Source organism: Talpa occidentalis, unplaced genomic scaffold (assembly GCF_014898055.3).
Source record: "Talpa occidentalis isolate TD23 unplaced genomic scaffold, MPIMG_talOcc4v2.1 talOcc4.14, whole genome shotgun sequence".
Lineage (NCBI taxonomy): Eukaryota > Metazoa > Chordata > Mammalia > Eulipotyphla > Talpidae > Talpa > Talpa occidentalis.
The window spans coordinates 50,214,763-50,234,765 of record NW_023601433.1 but is presented as its reverse complement, the minus strand read 5'-3'; the positions used below and the strand labels follow the sequence as shown (position 1 = coordinate 50,234,765).

Here is a 20,003-nt window from a genome sequence, read left to right as displayed (position 1 = left end):
TAAATGTCTGCCACCACATCACTATTCAGTTTATACCTCATGGGATCTTGTGAAGATAATTAAGATAATAATACCTGGAATATGCTGAGTCAATAAGAAAAGTCTATATAGGTGCTCTGTTCCTTTATTCTTCCCCCTTTCATTTCCTCTTTTTCCCAAGACAAGTTTTTATGATTCTTTCAGACCTGTTCGCCAAGCTTTGATTTCTTGGTTGTTTGAGAGCATTTGTTACTTTATTATGATTTTTAACACTGGAAGAAAGCATGTTGATCACCTAGACAAGTTGCTGGTTTTCTGAGAGGAAGAAATTCAAGCACAGAAAGGTTGAGTGATTGATCCCAGCTTAGACAAAGCAAAAATCGATGGCTCTAAAAATCAAAATGAAGGTTGTCATTTTGACCAAGACCTGAGTTCAGGAATGTTTCAGCACCCTATACCATGCCACCAGCCTGTGCTGATAATGATTACTTAGTGACACAAAAGTATCATATTAGCATAAATATAAATAAATTAACTCCCTAAAAAAACCTTTTTACTTGTAATCTACATGCACAAATGTCATTATTTATAAAAATAACATAAAGTTTATGTTTGCATTTTTTTCACTTATCATTTACCTGCATTTAAATCAACTTGAAATATTTTATTAATGAAATAATTTTCAGCTTTCAGAAAGATTTCTTGCTTGAAGATAAAGAGCAACTTACTAACCACAGAAGAGGAGTTGATACTAAGCTCTTAATTGTACTTCCTAAAGGTAAGAATTTTTCTAAATGCTTAACCAGTGTCCTGGGCATATAGTATTGTAATAATCTGATTTTCTTTGAGGAAAACTCTCGCACTAACCTCCAGCTTGCACGCTTCTTTGTGAGTACTCATTATCTAAAACAATAATTGACCTTAATGAAAGTACCCCTCTTGCATTTTTTTATCCTCACCTTTTTTGCATGATCTTTCCTTTTCATTTTAGGAATTGTTAAGTTTTTTCTTAAGGCTGATTGGGGGAATGAGAGATGGATGATAGAATCAACCCAACCCCATTTCTCTCCTACCCTTTACCTTTCCAAGATCAGTGAATGCTACTCGTAATCAACCACTCCCACTCCTTCCAGCCTCTTGACACTTCCCAATGTTATGGCATTTACACTTAAACAGCGGGTTGCTCCCTGCTGGCTGATACATACCAGGTGCAGACTATACCTTAATCCTCTCTCCTTCTACAAGTAGGTGTTCACATGTTCAATGACTTAGTGTTTTCATTGGTACAGATGCACATGCAGTATATCACCCATGAGCCATCACCATATTCCCTTGTGTTCATCCCTCCCTATTTGGCCTCCCTCCCATCCCTTCTTTGCTGTGTGCCTCAGTTCTATGGTCAGCTTGGTAGTTTTGACTTTTTTCTTGACTTTTTGTTTGGTTTCTCTATATTCCACATATAAGTAAGACCATCCAATATTTATCTTTATCCTTCTGACTAATTTTAGCTAGCATGATCCCTTCCAGCTCCATCCATATTGCCACAAATGGCATGAGTTTGTCTTTTTTTGATGGCTGAGTAGTACTCCATTGCATAAATATACCACAACTTCTTGATACATTTGACAAAATGGAGGGTGTGTGAGAAAATTGTGTAGTAGGCAAGTCAAAACAATAAAAACAATTACCGGACATTTACATAGCAGACAGAACACTTCCAAAAACCAGTGGATATCAACAAACACTGGGAAGGGTCGGAGGTTAAAAGGAGACTGAAGGAGAAGAGCAGGATGTAGAGGGATGGTGGTGGAAAAAATAAATTCCCTAGTCTCATATCATAGACTTTGTTTTGCCCTTTGTGAATTTGGGCACATGTGTTTGGCAAGACCCTGTATTACCAGCAATCTTCTCATTTTTCGTCTTAACAGACAGATTAATGGTATTATCAAGTTTGGCAACATAATGTTAAAGGCAGTAACTGATTATACATTTAATAGCTTAGAGTTTTGTTTGTTTTCAAATTTATGGAAGTTTCTGTTCATTTAGTGAGTGATTCTTGCTTCTGGGAAATTGAATGCTTAAATGATCTATTTTTTCCCAAAGGGACTTCCATTAACTGTGGATCATGAACACATAATCGAAAGATTACCTGTATAGAGATTATACATTAGATAGTGCTAAAGACTGTGAGGTTATAGACTTAAAATAGTATAAGTTTGAATCTAGGCTTAAAAAGAGTGTGGTGATGGACCACTATGCCTGTCACTGGAATAACCTTCGTGTGACTATCTAGCAGGCAGGCTGCCTATTTGAAACCTTTCTATGGGATCAGTGGTTCTCATTCTATCACAGTACCATCCCAAAGAAGGCTTTGGAAATATATGGGAACAGTTTTGTGTCATAGCAACTGGGTATTTGGCAACTAGTATGAGAGGCAGGGCCACCCAGCATCCTGTTGTGCAGAGTGCACAACAAAACAATTTCCCACTCAAAGGCCATCAGCACCCCCAGGGTGAACTTGATCTATACCAGAACCAACATTCTGAGTCTGACCCCGATGAGGTACTCCTTGTATGTCTGATCGCTGCCCTGAGACTTCTAATCGCCAGCAGTGAATGGCTGTTAGATGACATATTCACGGTGGGTTGCCCAACTTTTTTGTCAAGAAAGAGAGGTCTCCAAGGACAGCAGGATAACTTGACTTGTCCTTGCTCTTTTCTCTCACTGCCCAGGCTTCTTGGGGTTCAATTTTTATGATGAGCTCTATGCTGACTGTCAGCCTGCTCATATTACCAATCTTTGCAGACTGTTGAAGCAGAGTGTAATGGCACTAGGGAATGTACAGTTTGTTGTGGGTAGAGTGTTTGCATAGTTTCCTAGTTGACACTTCCTTTGAGAAGTTGGGAAATACAGCATGTAAGAAAGCAACTTATTGCTTAGCTTTGTCATTGCACTGCTGGAAACCCCCTCCCCCATTTTAAAAGGACAGCTTTCTTTGGAAAAGGAGAATGAAAAAAAGAGAGGCACCTGCAGGGGTGGGCAGCTGAGCTGTCACTGCTGCTCTCTTTGCAAAGGGAAAAAAGGATTGTGAAAACAAACTCCTGCATAGTCACAGGCGGGCAGGAGAGCTCAACTGCTGGAATTTTTAAAGATGTCTTTAGTTGCATAATTTATACAAAAAATTTGAAAATTTAATGAAATGAATAGATTTCAGTCTCAAGTTAGAACCAAAAGCATATCTTAAATTTTCCCAATGGAGGTAATATGCTGCTCCGTGTGTATCACATTCATATTTTTATATTTATTCTGTTTTAGTCCATCTGGATTACTATAGAAAAATACCAGAGACTGGGCAGCCTATAAATAGCAAAAGTGGATTGCTCATAGCTGTAGTGCTGTGCCAGCTTGGTCAGGTCCTGGTGAGGATCCTCTTTGCAGCTGCAGATGGCCAAATTCTCCTCCTACTCTCACATGAGGGAAGGGGTCAAGGAGCCTTTTTTTTATATAAGGTCACTCACTAATCCCAACTATGAGAGCAAAGCCTAATCACTTCCCAAAGCTCCCCACCTTCTAGTACTATCATCTTAGGGGCTAGGATTTCACCATATGAATTTTAGGGAGAAGGCACATTCAGACCATAGCAAACCTAGTTGAAATTATTTTGGAGGAAAAAAAGCAAAAGCTTTTGGAGGCGAAAAGGTGCCATTTTACTCAGCGCCCTATTAATAAATACACTCTGTTTCTCAGTTAAGGGATTGAGGCACTGGTTTAAGACTTACCTTTCAGAGTATTCTTGGAATGTGGTTTCATTAGCTTTTTCAACAGGCCTATAAAAATTACAGCTCCTTTCTCCTGCATGGTGTTTAAATAAATTGATACTCTTTGGTTTTTATTATTCTTGAAAATATTTTCAAAATACACAATCTCCCATTAAAGTTTTATCACTATAATCTCACTAAAGCTTATTGTTAAGCTATTATTAGACAGACTTCTTCAAAAGGCAGAACAGGATGCACCTTTATTATTGTGTCCTTGACTTCTAAATAGGAACTTGGTTAACATTGCAGAGCAAACACACCTCTGCCTCCAGCTGCTTTGGATCCTTGGAGGCCAATTGGGAAAGACTTTTTTGAGGCCAACTCTTGTTAACAAAAGTCAATCCAACTAAAATTTTAAGGTAGCCATCATTTTAAAATAAAACATGACTCCTGTCTTTGAACACAATTAAAAGACAATATAAATGTGTGTGTGTTTGTGTGTGTGTGGTTTTGCCTTATTACTAAGTGTGTTCACTTTTTAAAAGAATAAAAATGGATGTTGAAGCAGCTGAAAATTGAATTTCATGTATTCATACCCTCTTCTTTGGGATGGGACTATCGGCAGCTCCCTTCCCTCTCCCACCCTTTCCGGGGTCCTCAAAAGGAGGAACTCAAATGAACCCTTATGAATTCATTTACTGAGGAGGAAGCAAGAAGAGGGGACTTTTATTCTCCACCAAATTTTTCCATTTTCCCCAACAACAGTTGTTTGGCATCTTCATAATATTCTTCTGGTCAGTATCACATGAGACCCAAATGTCAGCAAAATATTTATCTGATCAACCATCATTGCCAGAAAAGTTAGGGTTATTACTATATCCATCATCCGCTTCAGTTATTGCAAGGCGACTATTAGCATTTCCTCCCAGTTAAAGGCTGTAAGGGAAGACTTAGGAACTTTATTAATCTAAATTGTATTTAACCAAGATATGCTGCGTTAGGTACAACTGGAAACAACCAGGTAGTTGCACATACTTACAGGTAAATGACAGCATGAAATAGACAAGTGGTGTGAGTTTATGATTTTGTGGCTTGCTGCTGGGCATGTGGGGTTCATAGGGACTGGTATTTACTTTTGCAGATGTTTGTAGTTTTCCATATTGAAAAGCTTAAAATACTTTGTTAAACCTAATAAAACTTAAAAATAAATGAGATAGGCCACCTCTGACTTCTGTGGATGAAATAAAACTCACTCCTGTCACTCTGTCTCTTTACCTTCATGGTTTTACTTCTTAGCTTGACCTGCGATGTGTGCGTGTGGGAGTGAGGATGGAGGTTTATACTTATTCATTTAGCAATCTGCCTCCCCTACTGGAAGACAATCTCTAGGGAAGCCTGAACTTTGTTAGTTTTTTGTATCACTTGTGTGGGATCTAAGAACAAAAATATGAGTTCAAAAAAATATAGATGGCTGGATGGATAAATTTTGCATGAGTGAATTAAATAAATGATGACTACTAAATACTGGACTATATTTTATATATTTTATTTGCTTTAGTTGCAGAATTAAGAAAAATCTTTGAGCCAAAGAGAAAAGAATTTTTAGAAATGAAAAGGTAAGATATTTATTATAAATAATTAAGAAGTAGAAGAGCTTGGCAAAGCAGTATTCAGTTTTCTCTTAGGATTGATTCCTACTGCTCACTATGCCTTTTTTGGTGTCTTGCACAGAAAAGAAAGAATTGCCAGGCGCTTGGAAGGAATTGAAAGTGATGCCCAACCTATCCTCTTGCAGAGCTGCACAGGGTTAGTCACTCATCGCCTGCTGGAAGAAGACACTCCCAGATACATGCGAGCCACGGACCCAGCCAGCCCCCACATTGGTGAGCAAGGGTGCCCACCCGCCCCTATTCAGGCAGGCTCCTGGAGGGGCTTCTGCCTGGTCGTACTGGAAAACAATATATTCCACAAAAATGAATTATGTAGGTAAAATTATTTAATAAATACATGTATTCGTTAAAACCCTCAACACATATGTCAGTTCTGCCTTCCTCATGCCAGACTGTTCCTCTGGTATCAAGGCAGTAAAAGATGACTCCCCTTGGCACACTGCTGGGTAATTCATAACCAGTCATTTTCCCCCTTAGCCTGGGACCTCAAGTGTGGCAGGAATTGTGACTTCCTCTTCAACAGAGATTCTTAGTAGAGGTTTTGTTTGCTAAAGGGACTAAATAAGACACGTTTAAAAACAGCTCAACCAGGTAAATTTATTGATTTATTTATGTTTACATGGACCTTCCACTAATACTTTTATCCAAGCACAGAAGTTTTTGCTATTTTCAGTAGTCATCTGTAATTTTTTCCCACCACTTTCCCTATATACCCTCGCCCATTTCCCTTGACCATCCTTTTTAACCTCAGAGTCTTCAATAGTATTTGTTGATGTCCGCTGATTTTTGGAAGTGTTTTGTGTTTTCAAATTGTCTGCTATGCATTTGTCCAGTATTTGTTTTTATTGTGCTGCCTTGCTTTACTACATGCAATTTTCTCAAACTACCTCCATTTTGTCAAGAATGGCCGCATTTCACCTTTTTTATGGCTGTATGGTGCTCCATGGTGTGGCTATACCACATCTTCTTGATCCAGTTGTCCATCAGTAGACATTAGGCAGCTTTCATGTGCAGGCTGTTGTGATTAATGCTATGAACATTGTGGAACACGTGGGGTTTTGTTCGACAAAATATGAAGACATCCATGGCTTCATATTCTTTGGAGGTCTGCCCAAGAATGGGAATGGTGGGTAGTATGGTGTTTCCATTTTTGGATTCTTAAAGTAAATCCAGATGGCTTTCATAAAGGTTGCACTGGTTTACGCTCCCACCAATAGTTTTGTAACAGGGTCCTTCGGTGAATTGTCTGTTCATGTCTTCTGCCCATTTACTAATTGAGTTAATTACTTTTTTATCATTGAATTGTATGTTTTTATGCCTCATTATAAGTGGAATTATTCTTAATTTCTTTTGTTTCTTGTTTATGTGTAAAAAGACTTAGATTTTTGTATGTTGATTTTGTAATCTGCCACTTTGCTGAATTCCTCTGTTGTTTGTAATAACTTTTTGGTGGATTCTTCAGGATTTCTATATATAATATCCTACTGCCTGAAAACATTTCAGAGTCTCTTATTTGCTGTTTTTTTAACCATGTAAATTTAAAGATTGAATCAGTTTTCTAACAATTCAAGAATTGGGCAGCATCCCATCGAACAAGGAGGAAGGAGCTTTGAAGAGCTATCTAAAGTGGAGGGATTTTATAGACAGAAAGGCGGCAGAGAAAGCAAAGAAGAGGATTACTTCAGGCAAAGTCACCTTCCGATGGGAATAAAAGGGTCTATCAGACAGATTACCTTATTATTTCCTATCAAGTAATTCCAGATTATCCAGTTAAAGGTTACATTTCTGGGAGAAGTTAAAACGTAAGTTACTTAGTAAGTTTTAGTTTGGTCATATAAACCTTAGCACAAGTGATACCATTTGGGACTCACTGTCTCTCTTTTAACAGAGGTGTTCCTCTTATTATTGGTTTAAATAGAACACCCCGGTTGCCAAACGCAAGGCAGAACTGCTTTCAGTAGGGAACACTAAGGGCAAACCTAGACCTAAAATGAGTAGGGTTTTGTAATAAACACCTACTTAAATTATTTTAATGTATGTAATTTTCAGTTCATTACAAATTTATTTCATATTAAACATGTCCAAAGTGACTTAGCTAAAAAAAAAAAAAGTGACTTAGCTTTTCCTTGATCGTCAGGGGCAGCAAGTATTCACCTTGACTATGGGGAAGGATGACGCATTTAAGCCTGGTTCTTCTACCCCAGTCCCTGCCCCTATGGCTCTCTTTGCTGCTTTTTATAGCCAGTTTTTCTAGTTTCTTCCCCATAGTGGGCTGTAGATATCACTTCATGATGCAATCAACTTTCTTATCTCTGCATTTTATGATCTTCTATTGTCATTAAAGAACTAATTTTTTTAATTACACACATGGAAAGTCAAGAATAGACAAGTACCAAAATTTATATTGATAAAATTAATATATATAAATATTAATAAAATGTTATATGTTATATATTTATAATGTTAACTGATATACTTCATGATTATTTAAACATTACTCATTAGTGAGAAAAAGAAAATTTACATGATAAAATGGTTTGGGGAAATGGAAAAGCAGTGGATTGAGGGAAAAGATGTTTCCTTCTTCTCACTTCCTACCAAACACAACAATAAGGTCCAGTTAATCACATCATTGATTTAAAAAAAAAATAATAAAACATAAAAATATAGATGATTATTTCATTTAGGTTAGATGGAAAAGGACTCTCAAAGCCCAGAAAAAGCTGGAGAAATCACAAATGACCACCTCAGTTGACTTGACTGCATACCAGCATCTGTATTCCAAAGAAAATCTTATGTAAACATTGCATAAAAAATTAGGCAAGTGAGTTTGAAAATACTCTTGAATAAGAAAAAGGAAGGATATTCCTTTAAAAGTTGACACCAACCAATAAAAATGACACCGTGAAAAAGTAGACTATAGAACAGTAAACACGACCAGGTATTGCCGAGAAGGAAGGGATAGTAACGCAAATGGATAATAAATAATTTAAATACATCTACTCTCATTTTTGTCATGAGAAAATGAAATTTCTTAAAATTAAAACTGTGAGGGAGAGCACATATTGCAAATTTAAGTGTAAATTTAATTTGAGTGTAAAATTAATTTGACAATCTAGCAGTATCTTAACATGATGTGTTCTTTGGTAAAGGTACTTACTTTTTGCTGTTGTGGTGGTAATCAGAAAATCAGACTGATTTAAAGTTAGGAAAGACTTAAATATCCATCAATATGAGAAGAGTTAAGTTAATTGTGAAATTCCTGGTGGATAGAATATTAGTAAGTCTTAAAAAAAAATGCCTTCAAAATTTCCAAATATAGGGAGATGTTTTACATATAATACATTAATTAATATATAACATTATATAACTATAAGGAGAATTATTTCATGTAAAAAAAAAAGAAAAAGTTATATAAAAGAGAAGATGGAATATGCAGAAATGCTTGGCATATTAACACTTCATTGATATAGGTTAATGATTATGGTGATTTGAGCTTTTACCTCCCATGTTTTCCTGTTAGAGATAGTCTACATCAAGCATGAGTGCTCAGTTAAAAAAAGTCACTTCTGTAAAAAGGAAAAACAACCTGGTGATTATTGATATGGGTCTTTATTGTTATGGTTACTATCAGATCCTGAAACCACAATCTGTCACTTGTCAAATTACAGAAGTTTGATATCTTTTATCTTTTCCAGAGGGCTCTGAACTAGTCCTCTGACCTCACACATGAAATATTAAACTCAAAAGCAAAGAAAATAAATAGGGGAAATAAACTCTGAGCAGCAAGAATGAGGAGCTCTAGGAGTGAGGGACTGAGCTTTAGTTGAGGCTGTGGTTTTCTCAGCTTGGGGAACCTGTAGAACACTCATGCTTTGTATATTTCACCACAGATCTTCAGCACCTCAGGTAAGTCCTTGGTCACTGGCCACGTGAGAAACTGGTCCTTCCCAAGATGGGTGCTTCAGTGTGCATTGTGTGTAGGACAGAGAAGAGTGAATGTGTCTTTACTGTGTCAACATCCATGTGATCTTCTTGTAGGCCGATCAAATGAAGAGGAAGACACTTCCGATTCTTCTTTAGAGAAGCAGACTCAGTCCAAGCATTGCACAGAAACTTCAGGCATCCATGGTGACTCATCCTGTGGTTCAGGTACCATGGACACCCAGGGGCTTGAATCCAAGGCTGAAAGGATTGCGAGGTACAAAGCAGAGAGGAGACGGCAGCTGGCAGAAAAATATGGGCTCACTCTGGATTCTGAAGCTGACTCTGAATCTCCAGCTCGATATGCCAAGTCCAGGAAAGATCCCGATGCAGTAGAGAAAAGGGGAGGAAAAAGTGACAAATGGGAAGAGTCAAGCAAAGATTCGAGTTCTCCATACCCTAGGACTGAGATCATGGGGTTCAGGACCTATGTGGCTGAATCCAAGGACTATGGCCTCCACGGGAGTGATGGTGTTTCCCACACAGAGGTGCTGCTTAATGTGGAGAACCAAAGACGAGATCGAGAGCGGAGCACCCCCGAGCAAGCCCAGGATCCGCCCCCAAAGGTGGAGAGTTCGTCTTCCTTCCCACTCTCTGCAGGAGACTGCTCCTTCAGTGATGTGCCAAGGTCCCCAAAGCAAATGCCTACCATGTCCCACTCCTCTCCTCGACAGTCAAGCCTCTCTGCTGGTGACCCATCATTCCCCACTGAGGCAAGATCCAGGTAAGTGTTCAGCCTGGGCGGGCTGGTTCGCACAGGGAAGGGGCCATCTCCCCTCTGCTGTCTGGGTGCTGGAGTATGAGTGTTCTGGTCATTCAGTGCAGGGCTTGGCTCACTGGAGAAATAATATGGGATATGATTTTTACATTTCCATAATATAAAAACAGCTTCTACCAAAGCAGGAAATCTTGTATTCTTTTTGTCATGTTCATTTTTTATGTATCTTCTTTTTCAAAAATAATCAGCTGGACAGGTGTCATGGGAGATGTTCATGGAAGCCTCACTGCATGGAGGCTCACTGTAAGACCTCAAGAAAGGTCTTGACCTTTCTTCCACTGTTTCTCACCTGCCTTTAATATTTGCCTTTTTCTTTCTTGGTTTTTCTGAAATCATACCCAAGACTTAGTGGTTGCTTCTCTGAATGGAACTCACTACTTCAAGTCCTATAGCTGCTTTTTCCTAAACATCAACTATGACTTACCTAATTTCCTTCTAGTGATCTACAAAACCCTTGATCATTTTTTTTTTTTTTTTTAGCAATACCAGTACCATCCCTACTTCTCCTCCCACTTAGCAAATTATATCATTAGTGGTCACAAAATGATGATGGCCATCATGTAGAACTGATGCTGAAAGTTGACTTGATTCAGGGAGAGCTGTGACTGGTAATGATGGTTTTGGGAGAGCCCCTGTGACAGAGATCTGGGGGATTGGCTCAGAAGGCTAAATATATCAAGGCACCCTCCAAAGTGAGCCTGTTCTGCAAAACTGTAACATGAAACTATAGTCAACTCAGAAGGAAAAGGATCATGCTGTGGTTTTGTAGGTTGTTTTTTTTTTTTCTGATTGCATTTCTCACCTCCTAATGACAGGATGAGTCCTAAAAATGTCTCTAGAGCTTCAACCTCTCATGGTTTGAATTAAATGTTAACACTGATAGAAATATCTATAAGGAGTGATGCTGACTCTGCTGGACTCTCAGCATTCCTGTCTCAGCTCCTGTCTCCGTGATAGACAGGCTCTCTAGCACATGCTCCCAGTCAAGGCAGAGTGTTGTCAAAAACAAAGATCTCTGAGAATCCACACGCTAAAAATAGATACTTCTAGGTACCCCTCACAGATTCATTCTAGCATTTGGAATAGAATTGTTCTAATGTTTCAGTCCCTGAAATGCCAATCATCTGCCCTCCCTACAAGCTTTTGCCTCTTAGTTTGTGGTTAACTAATCCTCCCTGACCCCACCATTTTTTTTCATTCTGTTCTTACTGTCAAATATCAGTTTCTGTCCATTGAATTTAATATGAAGGTCACCCAAAATATTTGCTGTTATAAAAATCCAAATGCATGCGAGACTGTTAATGCATTGTTGCTTCTGTGCATGTCCTTTGCCCATTCATACTTCTTTGCACATAGGCAAAACAGTTATTAACAGTTTTCCCAAATAAGCAACTTTAAGCCAATAAAATAAAAATAATGAGATGACACCCACAGGGTAAAACTGATTTTCCTGTGCTGGATTTCACTTTACTTTGGTAGCAGGAAGCACTTGTAGTCTGTTGGCACTTAAGGGTTATGAGGAGTTAAAACATATTGTTATTGTTATATTCAGGAATAGAAACCAAGGGTAATTCCTGTCCTCTATTAAAAGGGTAAGCACTTATTTCCTGGCAATGTAATTCTCTGCCAGCCAGTTGCCATATCATAAAAAGTTCTGTTACACCCAAGGTCTCCATCTCATGGTGCACTCATCCCTAGTGGCCCTATAATCCTTTCCCAGCAGAGGAAACTCCTCACCATGGTCTCTACCTAAGACCCCACAAACCAGATTCTCTGTGTTAAATAACTTTGAATTCTTAGGACCAGAAGGAAACTTGGAGATTATTTACTTCAAAAATATTTTTTATCCATGAGAAAAAAAAAAAAAAACACCTAAAGATTGAAGAATTTAAGTAACTGGATTAAGACTGTAACTACTTTGACAAAAGTGAGTTCATTATCCATTCACCATTCACTGACTCAAGTTCCCTAAATCCATCAGAGTTCTTTCCATTTTACTTTACTCTTGCTATTTGTGTAGCTTCCATTTTCCATCATTGTGAAAGAGAGAGTTTGCTGCCTTTTTTTCCCTTTGAAGTTTAGAAATTTTAGGAAGATCGGAGGTATTATAGAAACAATATATGTGAATTTACATAAGGTATTTAAAAGCCTCATCCTCACAAACAGAAGGTATTTAAAAGCCCCATCCTCACAAACAGAATGAAATCTTGTAATCTAAGAGGATATAAACTCAGTAGGCATCTGTCTACCCATCCCTACTTCATCAGTATTTTATGGGTCAATTTCAGTTCTAAAGTAGTTTAATCATTCAAGAACACTACCTTGAGCCTTCTGTGTGCCAGACATTGTGCTACTAGATGGGTATATCATTCAAAACAAACCAAAAATTTGGGGGAAATAACTACAACACAATGGGCGGGGGAGGAGAATTTCTAGAACCTGAGGTTGGCACATGTCACAGAAATCCGAAGATAGAAGATAGTGCGTTAATTCTTCCCCCTTGGAGAAGTGGTCATAGTTGAACTGCATTCTTAAAGATGTAGTGAACTGTCAGACAAATACAGGAGCCTGGTCTAGGCATGAAGGCACAGCCATTCAATGCAGACCTCGGGAGGGGGCAGGATGAGGTGGGAGAGCCATGTGGCAACCCATCCCAGAGTGCCTATGACAAGCAATTACCTTATCCCTGTGGATGATGGGAGTTACTAGAAGAATTTTAAAAGAAGGGTGATTAGTTATGTATTTTAGAAAGATGTCAGAGAAGTTTGGAGGATCGATATGAAGTAGAAATGATTCCAGGTAGGGAGACCACTGAAGTGGTAGTTGTAGTTACCCAGATATGAGATAATGCAGTCTCTACTTCCAGGTTGGCTGTTTCATGAACTTGGACACATTTAGCATTGCATCAAATAATCTGAAAGATATCAGTGATTCAGTGATAAGATTTCTGGAGGAGGGATTGTTAATACATTTGATACATAAAGAAAGGTGAGGGAGGGATGGATGGGGAAGAGAGATGAGAGGAAAAAGGAGGACAGAGAGGGAGGGAAGGGGACAGGTGAGAGGACTAAAGCATGGAAACAGCATAAGTACCTGGAACAGTGGTTGGAAATTAGAAGATGAAATTTAATGAAGTCTATTATTTAGAGGGCAAAAAATTATTCAAGTTCAGGATAAGGGAAACTTGATTTAACAACAGTTCATGGGAAATTGACCTAGGAATTTTAGTTGACAGCAGGTTCTTTATGTGACTGCCAAGATGGCTAGTGCAAACTTGGGGTACATTAATAAAAGTGACCTGTCAATCACACAGTAGTACTGTCCATCTGTATTCTTTAGTGATCAGATTACACCTGGGTCTCTTATTTTAATTGGGCTTTTGACAAATGAGACATGTCCAGAGAGTCCATCTTCCCATCTGCCCTGCTTTCTGAACTTTCCAAGTTTTATAAACTTCTCTCTATCTTAATAGATATTGGAATCATTTTTGGACTCTGTACATTCTCTGGTGCCTAAAACTCGCACATCTGTCTGTCTGCTCATTATCAGATTGTCATTTTTCCAAAGCAGTTAAAAAGCTGAAGCTTGGTTTTACACAGAGAGCTCTATTGTTATCATTCTGCTTCTGATCAATGATTCTGCCAGAAAGGAAAAGAGAAGAAAGAGATCATTAACCAAATGAGGTATCTCACACATGCAACTTCATATGCACCTCATGTCTTAGGAAAAAGACCATTCAAATGCCCATTATTCTACAAAAGGCTGACATATCCAGAAAAGGACTGTGGCAATTGTCAGATCCCCTAAATGTGGTACCGTGAATGTGGTATTATGCTAGTCTGAAAGGTTGATAAGGATGACGTCAGTGATAGTAGTAGTGCTTTATTTAGTAGTGCTAAAGAAAGGTAGATACCTTGTCTTAGTCATTTTCTTACCTCTTCCCTGCTACTGCCCAGTATCAGTACATGCCCTGTGGCTCAATACATCATTTTTGAATGAATGTTCTGCTGTTTTCTACGTTTTATTAAAATATCAGCAACTATAGCAGTGTTACTTGAAATAGCCAATATGCAAACCATTTGTCAGCCCACAGCCTATAAGAGGGTTGTACACTTCCTGGTACAAACATCAGCTGATCTAGCCAGCAGGCTGTGGTGGTGCTCATTTTCATTGTGGTGTGAGCCAGGCATCTTCTCATAGCCCAGCAGCACCAATCAGAACCCATGTGGAGTAAGTATCTCATGTTTATACTAAAGGTTCTTTTCAGTCTACCTTATGTTAGAATGCCTATATATGGTCTGGGATCAGTGTGCTTGTAATTATTAAACTGTGAGTAGGAGTCATGATAACTGAGCTAAAACCACTGGTTTTTGTTATAGTCTTGTGAACTCAGCCTCTACCCCTGAAAGGGTGATTCTAGGGGAGTCTCATGCCTAAGGAGTTGAGTCCCTAGATTACTTCATTCTAGGAAGGATGAGTAGAATCTAAACAAGAGATAAGGAAATCCAAATCCAGAGGGCCTGTTCCAGCACCATTTCTCAGGCCTGTCTGTGCATGTCTTTTCCCAGCCCACTTACTTGACTGGGGTGTTTAGCACTGAGATTAGCTGAGGACAGGAAAAAAAATTTTATGTCATTTATTGACCCTGTTTTGCCCTAAGAAGACTCTGCATTTCCACTTTTTTACTACCCAAGAATTCTTCATTCTGTCTTCCAAAAGTGATATGCTTTTTAATTGAGATATAATTTCCATCAAAATGCACCTATAATAGTTAAAGGATGCAGGTTGGTGAATTTTGGGAAATGGGTGACTATTATCCTAGTTGAGATTAAAAAAAATGTTTCTGTCACCACTGTGCATCTGTCTATCAATACTTTGAATCTGACTCTGTTTGCCAGGCCCTGGCTTGGCTCACATAGCAGGACACTTCATTTATTCAGCTCATCATGTTGTATAAAACAACCCCTTCCCACAGTTAATTGTCTAAGCAAGCCTTAATTATTAAAAATTATTAAGCCAAATGTTAAAGAATACTACATGAAATAATAGTATCTGTGTGGGTTATGTACATTTGTATTTATTATAAATGGTTGGTAAAGTTTGGAGCTGGTAAACATTTCAACTATCATATAAAATTTTCATTTTTTTCTTTCTACGCTGTAAGAGAATACAGGCAAGTAGTTTGAGTAATCACTACCATTGTAATAGTAGTTACTTGGTTTTTTGAGTAGTACCCTATCTAAGTTTTAATAAGTAAATGGAGCCCAGCAAACACCCTACTAACTATGTATGATTTCCATTTTACAAATGCTGATTCAACATATTCTTAAAAAAGCTCCTCATCAAATTTTATAGTACCACTGACCAAATATTAGTCTTACTGATGAAGCTCATGTTAAGAAAGTTTCACAGCTCTTCACAGTTTACAAAACATTTTTTTATACAAAGTACTTGAGCTTTAAAATAACTGTGAGATTGGCATCTTAGAGAATGCAGATTAGTGAGTTTTCATCCTGTGTTTTGCTTTACACAGTTACCATAAAGTTTTTCTTATCTATAATTTTTCTCTAAAGTATCTTTAGCCTGGTAAAATTACTTTGTCACATTCAGTCTTTTATTGTATTTGATTGTGTGTTGAAGAATGAGGGTGTAAATCATCTATTATTTTACCTAGAAATTTGTAAGATTTTTAATGGCCAGATGATGCATGAGTCATCATGGTTACTTCTCAGAATCTAGCTTGATGCTTTCATTGTATATAGTAGGAATTGAATAAAGATTTATTGGATAAATCAGAATTAGTGTTGGTAACTGAACTGTTATGTTGATTGCATTATTCAGTGATAAAATACAAAAGGAAAATGTCTATTAACACTAAATATACAATCTTATTGAATTTCTTTTGTATATTACCTTTATTTCATATGTATTGTTTTGCATGGACACTATTTTCATACTTGGCTATTTACCAGTGTACCTTAACCAAACATATAGAAGTTAAGTTGTATATTTCTTATCAAACTTCTTATAAGAGAATTGTCTGGTATCTGTGGGCAGAATAAAACTATAACAGATGCATGGGTTTTTCAAATTACTGGAAAAACATTTTTTTAGTGAAATTTTCTTAGATATATTCATTTATTTCTGGATTTTAGTAGTGAGCCTATGTCCTGGAAATTCCATGAGTGACTAGGAACCCCTTGGCAAAATGTGCTTATATATTTTCAAAAGCCAGGATTATTCTTTACTTAACAAAAGTCAGCCTTTAGATCTTAAATTATAGTCAAGTCTGTGTATATGTTGACATTTTAATAGAAAGTATCTGAAGTTTTGTTTCTTGTACATGATAGTCCCGGGAAACCCAAACATGAGTGGTTTCTCCAGAAAGATTCCGAAGGAGACACACCTTCACTTATCAACTGGCCTTCCAGGTATAACCCAAGTTGAAATTCTGGGCTTATGTTTGTTTGGCAAGTGCTTGTACTGCCTCTACTGATCTACTTTACTGTTCCACCAAACACCCAATGCTAACTTTCCTCTTTGTAATGGCAATGTGTTTGAAAACCATGTATTCAAAATAGACTGTTGGAAGTTAATTTCTAATCATTTCTTTTCTTCTACAATTGCCCTAATCCCTGCTAATATAATAGTATCTCATCTTCCACCCTTTATTTCCTCTTTTTGATAATCCTTACTTCACCTACTTTTTTCTTTCTCGCCAACTCACATGCTACCAGAGGGGGGCCAGGAGGACCTAAGGATGAGGGCACTTCTGGTTGCTCTGGAGTCTCACTAACCCAACTTGTCAGCACTCCACACCCCCCCCTCGGCCCAGCTCTTCCAGCCTCTTTGTTTTCATGTCTTTTCATTTCTAAACCAGAAGTTAATTCTCAACAGTTAGATTCAGGGCATGTGGTTTTAAAAGTAGACAAAAACCCCTGTCATTTCATTTTTAAGGTTGGGGGCAGGGAGAGGCGGAAGGACTAAGAATGAGTAAGTCATTGGCAGGACAAAGCATTCATATATTGAGTTTCTAACAGTCACTTTGTTCTCCACTGAGGACAACATTGTCTCTGATTAGAAAGACACATTCCACAGGAGAACTTGAACCACTTTTCAGTCTTTTTTTGATTAACAAAGCGTATAAATATGAAAACTTCCAACACTGACTAGTCTGTAGGGAAAATAACTCAAGATGCTTTTTTCTCCTTGAATTGTTCATGGGAACTGCCCTTTAGACATCTTTGATTTTTCTTTAATGAAATGTACATAGATATCCTATAACTTATGTTGATAAACATGTAGGAGTTTATATAAAATTTAGCAGACTTTTTTTCCAGGTTGTATTTGTCATTTAAGGAAATACTCTTTTCAAAAATATATATATTTATATATGTGTATACATATGTATAAAATTATTTCTGCTGATTGATTTTAAATAAATGAAGGTTTAACATTTCCCAAGAAATAACTTTTTCTGCTCCAAAAGCATTCTTTACATTGTAGAAATTAACCCCAAAAAGTAATACAGTCTTCATTTTCCCTTTTCTATCTACATAGTTCAAAAAAAGTAAAACTAAGAACTTGTTAGCATTAGTAAAGGTTACTCTTTGCAAGCCCTAAGCTATGTGTTTTGCAAATATTACATAACATTTGGTCACCATTCTTTCCACTTAAAGGAAACAGCAAGGGAGTCAGGTGAGTTGCCTGAGACCACACAGTTAGACCTGACGGAGCCAGACATTGAACTGAGTTTCTAGGTTCTGCGGCCAGAGCTGTAGAGCCACTCTTTTTCTGCAGCAATGGAAAAAAAAAATCTGTAGCATTCAAAATGCATTTTAGTTTTGCTGTCAGATATTTAAATAGTTTAAGAAACAATCAGAACAATATCTCTTTAGATTACTTTTTAACTATAGGCATAACAGCACTTCCAAGGGGGAGAAAATGTTCTGTTCATTAAATACTTTCAACAAATTTCTCTTCTCTAATATCTTCTTGGTGCTACAATTATGAGTTGTCATGATGTCCAAATTAGCCTCTTGTTTTATGTATGAATGAATATAGTCTGCATTGCATGAAAAAGCTTGTGAATGTTTAGTTGGGTGCTTGAAAAGAGGTGATTGTTGTGTCTTGAGCTCTGTAGCAATAGTAATGATAATCATAGTCATAAATGCACTTATATTTCCAGGAAACAAGTTACATTTGGTCAGTAGGTGTACATGTGTAATTATCTCCACCATCCATACATGTAGGCCAGCTGACTCAGCACCAGCCTCCGTGTGCCCTGCTGCATGTTGGTGGTGAATATTAATGAGTTTTCCTGAAGCCTCTGGATACTCAGTTAGCCAGGAGGCATCCATTCTCTTACAGCATTGCATCAAATTCCTCTCAACTCTATAAATAGTAGAATTAGTTTTGTACCCTATTGGTATACATATGCACATCTGAAAACTCACCTCAAAATCGTTCACTTAGCAAGTGATGAGTTTCTGAGATTAAACCCCCAAATTTCTTTTATACAAGTTGTTCTCTCTGTGAGTTGGTTTCCATCCAGTAGTGTTCTATGACCCAAGCATGCTTTCTTCCTGTTTAGCAATTACTCCACATTGCAACTTAAATCCTTTTTCTTTCTTAAAGAGTTAAAGTTAGAGAAAAATTGGTGAAAGAGGAGAGTGCTCGCAGCAGTCCTGACCTTGCCCCAGAGTCCTTAACTCAGAGGAGACAGCAGCCAGTGCCAGTCCATTACCTGTCCCTTCAGTCAGAGAACTCTGCTTTCGATAGGGTGGTGAGCAAGGCAGCCAGCTCTGCACGACAGCAGATTCGGGGCTACAGTCAACCAGCAGATCCCACTCACACTGCCAAGCTGGTGACCTCAGAAACCCCAGAAAATGTATCTGAGTACAGCTGGGTGGGATCAGCCACCCAGAATGTCATAAAGCCTCCCACCCTGAAGGTTCTAGAAGGTGAGAGAAGGGATACCCCAGTTCTCCTTAGTAGTGAATCCAAAACAGATGAAGATGTGTCCTTGACCGAAGCTCTTGAGAAAAGCAGGAAAACACTGTCGTCTTCGGAGACTCATGGATTATCAAGAAGCCACCAAGACCCTTCTGGAAATGAGAACTTTGGTAAGCCCACTGTTAGCACAGTCACCTTAAAACAGCAGAAGGAAGCAGAGAGTCTGTCACAAGCTCAGCACCAGCCATCTGAGAGAACGGGAAGGAGTGAAATGGTTTTGTATGTTCAGGATGAGCCTGTGTCCCAGGATGCCAGGGTGACAGGTCACAAAAAGGAAACAACTACGAAGAAGCAGAAGGTTCTCGTGCGATCCCTGTCTGACTACACAGGCCCCCCTCAGCTCCAGGCCCTGGACTGTAAGGAGCCAGCTTCTACTCAGGAGCCGCAGCGTTCCCAAGCTGAGGAGCCCCATATGGAGTTTGGCATGCTGGACACCAGGGTCTCTGTTGCCCAGCTCCGACATGCATTTCTGGAGTCTGCCACTTCTAGCAAGAAACCTAAACTGTAGGTGATGTTTCAAACGTCTTTCAGATATGTCACTTGCACGTCCTTGGCAGAATTATTCACTTCTCAACTTGTGTGGTGTCCTGCATTGAGTCATAGTTAAGCTTAGCTCACAAGTGTGCAGGGCAGACCATCCAGGAAATGGCTCAAAAACTACCATTCTGCTTCTGCCTACTAATGGGGAGTAGAGGATTGGGGCTCTGGAATGTTCCACCTCCTTTACGTGCATGGTAGAGGCATGCAGTGGGATTTGGCAGTGACAGTGTCTGTGCCTTGACTCACTGAGATGCATAAACTTTGCTTTGTTCTTTTTCT

General features: G+C 38.4%; 1 protein-coding gene and 1 long non-coding RNA gene across 10 annotated transcripts in view; one reads left to right on the top strand and one right to left on the bottom strand.

Moving 5' to 3' along the window:
• Positions 1-633: 633 nt before the first annotated feature.
• Positions 634-20,003, top strand: part of SVIL (supervillin) — an 80,930-nt gene continuing 61,560 nt past the window's right edge. For 3 of the 9 annotated variants that reach the window (XM_037510503.2, XM_037510501.2, XM_037510502.2), the window contains exons 1-6: positions 642-757; positions 5,296-5,353; positions 5,469-5,620; positions 9,449-10,115; positions 16,520-16,600; positions 18,807-19,688. In XM_037510503.2, the coding sequence (XP_037366400.1) occupies positions 5,346-5,353; positions 5,469-5,620; positions 9,449-10,115; positions 16,520-16,600; positions 18,807-19,688 (1,790 nt within the window). In that variant the 5' untranslated portion in view covers positions 642-757; positions 5,296-5,345. Of the gene's footprint in view, positions 758-5,295; positions 5,354-5,468; positions 5,621-9,448; positions 10,116-16,519; positions 16,601-18,806; positions 19,689-20,003 lie in introns of all 9 variants that reach the window. The other 6 variants (XM_054695041.1, XM_054695042.1, XM_037510507.2 and 3 more) reach the window with 4 other exon arrangements.
• LOC119244635 (uncharacterized) lies at positions 9,009-19,082 on the bottom strand. The gene is made up of 3 exons (XR_005125096.1): positions 18,626-19,082; positions 13,003-13,083; positions 9,009-10,227 (listed from the first exon to the last, which is right to left on the bottom strand). It is a non-coding gene; the product is annotated as an uncharacterized LOC119244635 (long non-coding RNA).